We start from the raw sequence: 11,138 nt of genomic DNA, 5'->3' as shown, positions 1-11,138 counted from the left end.
TCGTCCGAGCATTACACATCTCTCTGCGCCAAGCTGAAAGGACATCAAGTCCCTAGCCGGCAGCACTTGGGGTGCAAAAAAATTGTTGATCACATATAACGCAATAGGTCGGTCTGGCGCCAGTGTGCTCCGCGAATATAAGTGCACCCGACGGGACTGTATTCATAACTATTAGAAGACCCCCTGATAATTGCATCAGTGTCTCTCCTCCGCTAAAATCCCTAAATTATCTAAAATCGGACGGTACTGTTATGTGGGGTTTTGGCTCAACTACGCCCGGAATCGTGCAGTTGTTTAAATCCATACCGGGCATAAATCGATGACACCGTGCAAAACATCTGCCCAGTATGCGGTATAAGCCCGTACCACGCACTGCACCTTTCAACTGCCCTGCCAAACCTACTAAACTTATTCCAGTAGGTCTGTAGTAACATACCATCGAAGTTTAAAAGACTGAGGGGCACCGAAGTAATAGTACGTTTTTATACAACCGGATTTAACAAACTCACTGGGTTTCAAATGTCAATTCCATTACTTATATTTCAAATAAACCCTCATAATGAAGGTTCACCCTGCAAAAGGTTATAATATAAACATTGCCTAAGTAAAAATACTGGAAATATAAGCCAACATATTGCTCTAAAAAACTAAAGACAACATCGTGAAGAATTCAATTTTTCCTTGTACTCAGGACTATCTGGACATGGCGAACATACTAACCTCAAAAAATAACTTGACTATATTTAAAACTATTTCGTTTTTTATTATTTATAAAAATACATACTCTTAATAATACAATAAATAGTTATAGTCAGTTTATCATAAATTAAGTCAATTATTTCTTAACATCTAAAAAATTAAATGGAAACTTCGAAATAAAATTAAAATGTTAATTTAGTGCACTGGAGGAATATTTTTCGTTGTTAAGGCTCATACAAGATATTAACTTAAATAATAATTAAGTAATACAGTCATTTAAAGGAAAATGCTTTGGATGTGATGTTAGGATGAAGAATTCCTTCCCTTACAACACTATTGCCGGTTCATCTTCCACGGACTTGGTATTTTTACGGCGACGACTTGACTTAATTTTCGACAAAACACTATAGGCCTGTTGAATTTCAATAAATCGTTGATTGGCCGCAGCTCGCTGAGATTCATCCTTAACCTTGTCGGGATGGAATTCTTTGGAAAGTTTACGATATGCACTTGTGATTTCAGCCTGTGATGCTGTGGCACTTACACCCAACACCTTGTAGGCATTACGCTCACCATCAACATCCATGGATTCGAATATCTCTTTCCATGTTTCATACCAACCATGATGTTGGGCATAATTGTATGTATCCTGCAAGGCCTGGGCAATATCTGTCCACCATGCTGAGGCCAAGAAATTTTGGAAGGCTTCATGTATGGGCACCTCATTGCCATCCTCATCGGAAATCGTGCCATTGAAATATAAGAAACAACCCCATAGTGAAAAGTAAATGCAAAGGGCTCCGGTGAAGGTCAAGGTTCTTTGCACAGGACTGCGTCTTTTGGGTGGGGTACGTAACCATTCTTTGGAGTAGTGATCAAAGACAAGGGCAGAAGCTAGGGCAGAAATCAATAGAGTATATGTTTCATCGTAGAGGAAATAACGTACGGGATAGGCAGCAAAGGCAGCCAAAAGACAATGCCACAAAACACCCTTTTCGCGACCAATATTACCCACAGTCCATACACCCAAGGCAATGAAAACTGGTATTAGCCAATGTAGAAAACCGAAATCAATACCCCAAAACACTGTTTGTGGTATGGCCATTTCAAAGAGTTGTCCAAATAGATAGCCAATCATAACTTCTCCCACAAAACGTCTACCCGAATATGGAGGTTTTCGGAAATGCTGCAGCTTCTTTACAAACTCTTCAATGAAACGAGGATCTTCATTGGCATCGCGAACATAACCGGGTATGGCAAATGCCTCAAATATCCAACCGATGCCAAAGTAACCACCCAATGTACACCACCAAATAAAGGCATGACGATCACGTCGCAAATAGATGTGATGAAGGCCAAGGACACCACCAAACAGCCACAGGATATAAGCGATGATTATTGATTTTTGTGGCGGCAAGGCATTGACATTTGTTTTGGACTTGCCATTTTGTTGAAATTTTCCATTTTGTTGAGGTTTTCCATTTTGTTGTATTTTTCCGTTTGGTGGCGATGCCACAGCTGCTGTTCCATTCGCTTTATCCTTTGACATGTTTATTGTTTTGCGATTTCTGAAATATAATTGGAAGAGTTTTTTATTTGGTTTTATATGGTTTTTGTTGTAATACCACCACCACGACATGCCTTACATTTAGGATCTTATTTTAAAATATTGAATTTTTAACCGCCACTTAACTTAAAATTAAATTAATTATTTACACAAACACCACATTTTCAAACTCTCAGAAAAATATGTATAGGAATTTTTAGAAGAACAATTAGTCTTCTCAAAGAAAACCTTTGGATTGTTTATTAAAAATCACGTTGATTGCTCCGATAAATTTATATTTTTCCCACGAACATACCCAAAGGGAAAAGGAAGTACTCTCTCATATTAATGTGTGCTCTCCGATGCCTTTAACAATGACATGAGAACTCCTTCATATTGATAAGTCCGATAGGCGTGGCTAACGACACCCCTTGTAAAGAAGTCATACCTGCAATACTCACGAAATGTCGCCTAAATTGCGCTGGGAACCTTTTTTAGGCGTTTGTGGGGTAAGTATCATAAACAGTCGTCTATATGACACTAACAGATCCAATCCACACAATCTATAGGAATACAAGTAAAAAAGTATCGGTCGACAGCGCCGACAGAGACATACCCTGTGTGGATTGAAATACTTTTTAAAAAAAAAAAAAACTTACGTATTTAGGGGGGTTTTCAAAACAATATGGATAGGATTAAAGCGCGAAAATTTGTGGCGATATCGAAAAGCCCCTAAGCCTAAGCCCAATTTAACAGAAGCGACGTTTTGTTAAACAAATAAAAAAGTATCAGTCGACATTGCCCACAGAGATATACCCTGTGTGGATTTTCAAAACAATATGGATAGGATTAAGCGCAAATATTTTGCAGGGATATCGATAGATAGGGCTTTTTTAAACTGAGTTTCGACAATATTTAGAGTGCCATTTTAGCGAATATTTTCGAACTTTTGTGGGGGAAGTATCGGAAGGTCCACTCCACCAATCCATCTTCGAATGTCATCTAATATTCGAAGGAATATTACGATATCCAAATGTGGACGAACGCAGTATTCGATTTGAGCTCTCCACTACATATGGTGGGGGGTTTTTACAACTTTCGGGCTATTTTCTCAAGAAGTATGGACTTGCCCTTGAAAAAACTTTCACTATCGTAATTGAGGCAGCGAATGCAAGTTGCTTCAACAAAAATCAAAGTGATTCCATAGCAGGTCCTAAAGTGAATGTATCCAAAATTTTGTGTGGAAGGTACCCGAAGGAGTGGAAAATACAGTCTATATTTGAACCTGATCTATACCTGGTAGATATCTTAGGATGTGTAAAGTATGGACCATCAAGAGGTACCTGATGGAGTGGACCGATATGGCTTATCTTCGAACTTAAACTAAGTGTTGTGTATTTGTTGAAAATAAGCACGCGTTTGATAATGTTTAAATAATAATGCTTTATTTAATAAAATATATAACAACAAAGATGAATATAAATCGAATAAAAATGGAATCGAACGTTTTGATCTGTTTGATGGTTGAAATCGAAGTGAACAAGTTAATAATAACTAGTAAGTAAAATGGCTGTTACTAAAAATGTAGCGAATAGTTAATTAGTACAAAAGATACATTGATAGAATAGAAAAAGCATAACATAGAATCAGTGTTGCCATGTGTTTGAAATAACTATTGAAATACACTACACTAAGTTTGCACAAAACATTACGAAAGCCGCACTTTGGACCGAAACGCAGATCAGATCGAGAGTTATCTTACGCTCCAACCACTACACACGGTGTCATAGGGGCTCTTTGCAACTTTTAGGCTTTTTTCTCAGGAAGTATGGACTTGCCCCTGATGAAGCTTGTACCGTCGTATGGGGGGCAGTGAATATAAGTACCCGAAGTAGTGGACCGATTGAGTCCATTTGAAACCTTATCTAAGTCTGGTACACATTTCACGATGTGCAAAGTATGGACCAAATCGGTTACTCCCTTCAAGAGTTATCGTGCGCACAAATTTTCCGAACATTTTTGAACTTTTGTGGGGGAGGTACCTGAAAGAGTAGACCGATATGGCCCATCTTCGAACTTAAATCGGCTCCTCCGTTTGAGTGTTATCGTGCGCGCAAGCCAGACAGACAGACGGATGGACATTGCTAAATCGACTCTAAATTTTCTGAACACATTTCGTCCAACATACTTGGGGTCTAAAACCATTATTTCGATGAGGCATGCCCGTATGAAAGTGTATATACCCTTTCTAGCCTAAAGGCTGAGAGTAAAAAATTCATACTTTGCAAGAACACCGTTTGGTTGGTAGTTTTTGGGTCTTTCGGATCACTAAAAAATCCCTAAATATTGGACCATTTCCCTTGGACATATTCCGTTAGAAAAAATCAGGGTGATTATGAATGTAAACGCCCCGTGAGTTTTGTCTTTCTTTCGTTTCAACTTAAACTGAGAAAACTCGAGGGGAGTTGATATTCATAATGCATGGTGTCATCGATTCTTGTCCTTTAGGAATTTAGATGGCTGTACCATCCCGAGAGAAGTTGGGCCAAAACTACAACACCTGCGATAGAAGGGTTGTTCTCACAATAGCTTTTTATGGCATCTGCGACTGCATCCGTGTGAATGCCATTTAAATCAGCTTGATAGGCTTGTTTATATAGGGGTTCTCTCTTGTACCGTTGGACCTCACTTTTTAGAACATGAAGATCCCTCTTGATATTCCTGGGTGGGAGTCCTATCCACCATACGGTGATTGGGATGACTATCGCGGTAACACCCGAGCAAGTACTGCAACGAGAGCATGTCATTGTGTTACCGTACTGGAAGAAACTTCGCAGATGGTCCAGTAATGACATGAGAAACGGTATAACAGGTTTAAATAAATTGTCTGAAGCAAGTGCAACCGGGCAAGGAATTTAAGAACCGTGTTCCAACATCTCAGCTTGTCACAGATAGCAGTGACATGCGCCGACGACGTGGACATACTATAGAATGTGGGAATTCTGCTACCATCGACCAGGACATTCAACTCTGTGCTCAGTGGCGGATATTTGCATATTCCTCATGTGGGAAAAGGTTGTTAGATCGAGAAAAGAGGAGTTCTTTCTTTCACAAATGACATTAGGGATGGCACCCGAAGCCAAGATCGTACAATCATCCCCATTCATAACGATTTCAATGCCGTCTGGATGGAGAAGGAAACGTAGAGGTTAAACAGTTCCAAAGATATTACCCCACCTTTTTGGGATCTCCCTGCTTTCTGTACGGGGCTTCGACTTATTCCACGTATGATTGGCATAACTGATTATCCAACGTTTCAAACCTGGCCAGAGGGTAGTCTGCTCAATGTCCTCAAATAGCGTGAAGTTCTTGACTGTATCACAGGGTTTTAATAAGTCGAGCGCAACCAACCTTCTCCTATCGCACAGCTTATTCTGATTGAGTATTCGGAGTAAAAAGCCTCAAAAGTCTTTGAAGCGAAATCGGAACCTTTGGACCGATATGTCCTATTATCAAACTTGATTTAAGTTTGTGCAAAATATTACGATATGCAAATCATTTGATCGGTTCGAGAGAACCAACCATACAGACGAACGGTCACTGTGATGGTTACAATGTGCTAAGGAAAGATCGCGCCAGAAGTGGAGGTGGGAAATAAGCTTTCCTATTGCACCGGTCTGTCCAATACAGACCTATCTCGCTTGAGCCTGTCTCTAATGACCCGTACATGGAATGTATGGGGGTAGCAGTCAGGTGTGGATCTTCCGAGATAGAGTTGGTGAACGTATACATCCCGCCGAGAAATAGCTGTATCTCAGATTACGTGCCTAACATTAGCCCGCTTTTGGAAGGTCATAATCGTCTGGTCCTGGGGGACTTTAATGCGCATCATGAGATGTGGCATTCGGCCCTCGGAAACGACCAGAGAGGTACAGCGCTGGTTGAGCAGATTGACAGCTCTACGTTTTGCACGGCCAATGAGGACGCCCCTACCAGAATTAGAGGAGAGTGTCACAGCTCGCCAGACATAACCATCGTGTCACCTGGTCTGACAAATGACGTTACCTGGCAACCCGTCATTTCCCTTGGATCAGACCATCTCCCCATAATTGTCTTCATTAGCAGACCACCCGATTTCATTACCTCTGAACACCGCACATTCGTCAATCATAAGAAAGCTGATTGGCCGGGTTTCAGAGAGTTCACCAATCACAGCTTCAGAGAACTGCCCAATCCTTCTGATGTTCGGGTAGCGGAAAGGACGTTCCGAGACATCATTACTGCTGCAGCCGCTCGCCATATCCCTGCTGGTCGAATACCCGAAGTAAGACCAAACTTCCCAGCAGAGGCGACGGGATTAGCAAATAAGCGTGATGAGCTTCGCCGAACCAACCCAAATGACCCCAGAGTCAGGGAGCTGACACTGGAAGTTAACAGGCTGGTCGGCGAGCATAAGCGGAACAAGTGGTTAAATCATCTGAAGAGTTGCAACATTGGAGCCGGTATAGGTGAATTGTGGGCAACGGTTAAGTCACTCTCGAACCCTGGAAGAAGGGAAGATAGGACCTCAGTCACGTTTGGCGACGTTGCGTTAAATGACCCGAAGAGGTGCGCAAGTTATTTCAATCGACAGTTTGTCGAGCACCCCGAGAGTGACAGGGCGAAGAGAAGAGTATTACGTCGCATCAGATCACTTCCTGCCGAGGAGGAACCACCACAGTTTACAATGGATGATGTTGCCAATGCCATCAGGAACGCTAAGTCATCCAAAGCGTTGGGCCCTGATGGAATCTCCATGGTAATGTTGAAACAGCTGGATGAGCCGGGAGTGGAGTATTTCACTAAAGTTCTCAACTTGTCGCTATCTACCCTCATTGTTTCCGAAGTCTGAAAAATGGGCAGGTTGGTCCCACTACGGAAGCCCGTCAAGGATGCCAGCAAAAGTGAATCGTACAGGCCGATTTCGCTTTTGTCGCCCGTAGCAAAGACCCTTAGTCCTCCCCAGTATCAGAAATACATAGCTATCAAGTTGCCGATCATCAGCATGGATTCCGTAAGCAGCACAGCACGACAAATGCGCTGCACGCCATCACCACTCGTATTTGTCAAGGACTCAACCAGAGACGGCCGTGCGATAGAACGGAGATGGTGGCGCTTGACTTATCAAAAGCCTTTGATACAGTCAGGCACTCCACGCTGTTTAAGGATATTGACCAGACAACCCTCCGTCCAAGCTTGAAACGTTGGATAGTCAATTATATGTGTGGACGCCAGTCGTACGTGGAATTCAGGAACAAGAAGTCCAAACCCCGTAGAGTGAAACAGGGAGTTCCCCAAGGTGGGGTGATATTTGCGGAACTGTTTAACCTCTACCTCTCCTGTATTCCGCCCCCTCCAGACGGCATCGAGATCGTAACGTATGCGGATGATTGCACGATCCTGGCGTCGGGTACCTATCCTGATGACATCTGTGAGAGACTGAACAACTATTTAACCGATCTTACCACCTTTTTTCATTCGAGGAATATGCAGATTTCCCCCACAAAATCTACAGCCACTCTCTTCACCACATGGACAGCGCAGTTTGGACGTGAGTTGAATGTCGTGGTCGACTGTAGCAGAATTCCGACCACAAACTGCCCTAAAATTTTAGGGGTCACATTCTACACTACATTCACGTCGTGCGCACACGCCACAGCTATCTGCGACAAGTTGAAAAGTAGGAACAAGGTCCTCAATCCCTGGCCGGCAGCACTTGGGGTGCAGATAAAGAAACCTTGTTGGCCACGTATAACGCGATAGGTCGGTTTGTGGTAAGCTATGCGGCTCCAATCTGGTCCCCGAGATTGTGTGATTCGAACTGGAAAAAGATTCAAACTTGCCAAAATGCCGCCCTGAGAACAGCGACAGGGTGCCTCCTCAAATCTTCAGTGGACCATCTACAACATGAGGAGGCAAAAATGCTTCCTGTAAAACAACACAATGAGATGCTTTCGTTGCAGTACCTGCTTGGATGTTATCGTGTGAGCCATCCCAATCACCATCTTGTGGGTAGGCCCGGCCCATTCAGGGAAATCAGGAAGGATATCCATGCTCTAGAGGGAGAGGTCCAACGATACAGGAGAGAACCCCTAGATCAACAAGCATATCAAGCAGGATTGAATAGCATTCACACGGACGCAGTTGCCAAGGCCTTAAGCAATTATAGTGTGAATAAAGTACTCGGAGTACATCCTCCATCTATCGCAGCTGAGAAGCGTCAGCTGCCACGACAAACCAGAATAGTTTTGGCTCAACTACGCTCGGGATATTGCAGTCGCCTAAATTCGTATTGGGCGGAAATCGATCGCGCCGTGCAAGACATATGCCCAGTATGCGGCATGGGCCCGCACGACACACAACACCTTTTTAACTGCCCCGCCAAACCTACCCATCTAACCCAGTGGATCTGTGGCTACATCCCATCGAAACAGCCACTTTTCTGGAACTGGAGATAGACCCAGAGCCAGATTGAACAGAGGAACGAACAAATAAACATAACAAAAACACTGTTACAACAACAACGAACGGGCAGGACTAAATTGAATCCAAATTGTCTGAAACGGATTACATCCAATCATATTTCGAAGGCATATTTTTTATCGTATCAGGTGTATTATCTTCGCTATCCTAAAGGCTGATGGTGTCAGAAGATTCTGAGAAATAAAAAGCGAGAGTAGGTCCGTTTTGGTACGCCCATATAACTACACCGCGTAATTTTTAAACGTTATAGCCGCATTATCAAATTTTGTCGGAGGCAAGATGAAAGTGCTCTTTCAGAGACGGGAGCAACAAGTATTCTATAATCCCAAGGTAGGGGGTCTGTCGCACCGGGTTGACCCGAAACCATTGTGTTTCGCCAAGCGGCTGCCAACCCAGCAGCAAACCTATGATTCTAGGTAGGTACAACAACAAGGATTCTACAAAGGATAGAAATCTGGCGGTATGATTCCCCATTGGCAGCGGATTTATCGGGCATCAGAATTGGAATAGCTCGGGTAACTTTTCAAATATCCGAAATAACCAAAGTTAAAAATTTAACAACTTTGATCAAGTAGTGCAATCCTGGTTCTACAAGAATCTTTAGCATTTTTTGGATATGGAAATAACTAATTCAACTTCAGTGAATGTGGAGAAGAAAGGTTACACACTCGTATCTCATGAGATTCTTGTATCTCCGTATAACAGCACGCTGGTAAATGAAACAGTAATCCCTTCTTTAACGTTGACATTACTTGTTTATCAGACAAACAATGCCAAACAAATGAAATATAGGTATATTGCGTCCGTCGTCCACACGTTCTACTTTGATATGTAATCCATGACAAAAACTTTTCAATATTTCTTTTTCATATCAGGCATTTTTTGATGGTCTGAATTTACAAGGAAATGGAAGATCAGTAAAGAATGTAAATACGAATATAGGTATATTTTATAACAAGTGTTCTACACAAAGCCATGGGTCCAATGTAACATAAAAAGGTAATAAACATGCTATAGAATAATTGAATTTATTCTTCCACATACACACACATTACAACATTTGTTTAAAGCGCAATTGCAGTTTAGTGACACCACACTGATTTCTTTGGATGTAATTTTATAGTTGGGTCAAGGTATCGATAAGCAAACCATACGCACAGAATTACTATTTTTTATCTTTCGTTTTGTTTTTTATGGAAATTGATGCGTCTTCTTTTCAAGTATTGATGCTTTACAATCGGAGATCTAATGGCTTTAAAGTTGTAATTACAAGAAAGAATGATTGTTTTAAAATATTCAGAAAGCAGTACAAGAAGATTTGATTCAAACGACTTTTTCCAATTTTCGTGGTTATTTTTTTCCAACTTTCGAATAACTAACACTGCATTACATTTACCAGAACTTGGGGTCTACAAACGACACAGTCTTACACGGCCAACGACTTTTACCTAAGTTCATTCTTCAACAATAGTTGGGATTTCACAACAACAATTGGAAATCTTTTATCCAGAGGAATGTCACTAAACTGCAGTTTCAAAGCCATACCAGCCATACCACTTCTAAATATAAACGATTAAAAAACAAACATCCAATAAAAACATTCAAATTGAATACATCATTGCACTTACCTTCCTTTACTCCTCCACAAAGACTCTTCCAGATGTTGTCTTTTTTAAAAAAACACTTCACAATTTTACGGTTACTAACTTTAATGCTGCTGCTACTTGTTGCTTCTCAACTCTTCTGCTGGTGTAATTCATTCAGCATTTACCACCATCATGCGCCGTGCCCGACTTTCTCTTTTCACGTCCGTCTGTCCTAAGTTGTATTACGTGCTGTGCTTGTGTATGTTTGGGTTTGCTTTCAAAGCACCAAAAAGTAAAATAAACCAAACCTCCGCGATCAAGTTTTGTTTTTACGGCAGTTTTCCAATTACAAAAAGACACGTCAATTTCAAGCGTAATGCAATTTGAAGTCTTTCGTTAGAATCTATTTTTCATTTATAAAAATCACGTTAATTGTAAAAATGTTTTATTACTATTTCGTTATTTTCTTTAAATTGTTTTGTTGTTCTTTTTACTGGTCTCTGTTTTGTTGATGCGTTGTAGTTGCACTCACGAAAAAAAAAACTTCTTTACTAATCGCTGTTCCAAATACAAATGATTTTTTTCCGTTGTGAATTCGTACTCTTGACTTGGGGGGTTTTCATTCACAATAATAAAGAAAGTCTTAAAAGAGAAATGTCTACGCTCTCTCTCGGTAAAAAAAAAAACAAATTTCTCTGATCTTGGCTTAGAGTTAGTGTTGCCAACGTACGTTAGCCACTAACTTGTATGGTGTGTACAGTACTTGTTGGGGATTTTCTTATTCG

At 41.3% G+C, this 11,138-nt stretch overlaps 1 protein-coding gene across 1 annotated transcript; it reads right to left on the bottom strand.

Moving 5' to 3' along the window:
* Window positions 1-742: 742 nt before the first annotated feature.
* Window positions 743-10,928, bottom strand: wus (TM2 and DnaJ domain-containing protein wurst). The gene is made up of 2 exons (XM_073973032.1): window positions 10,396-10,928; window positions 743-2,267 (listed from the first exon to the last, which is right to left on the bottom strand). The coding sequence occupies exon 2, from the start codon at window positions 2,246-2,248 to the stop codon at window positions 1,025-1,027; it is 1,224 nt and encodes a 407-aa protein (XP_073829133.1). The 5' UTR covers window positions 2,249-2,267; window positions 10,396-10,928; the 3' UTR covers window positions 743-1,024.
* Between the last annotated feature and the right edge of the window lie 210 nt (window positions 10,929-11,138).

This window comes from Musca autumnalis, unplaced genomic scaffold, assembly GCF_047663935.1.
Source record: "Musca autumnalis isolate F117 unplaced genomic scaffold, ASM4766393v1 scaffold_3, whole genome shotgun sequence".
NCBI lineage: Eukaryota > Metazoa > Arthropoda > Insecta > Diptera > Muscidae > Musca > Musca autumnalis.
The sequence above is the reverse complement of the archived record's forward strand: the minus strand, read 5'-3'. Positions and strand labels throughout refer to the sequence as shown.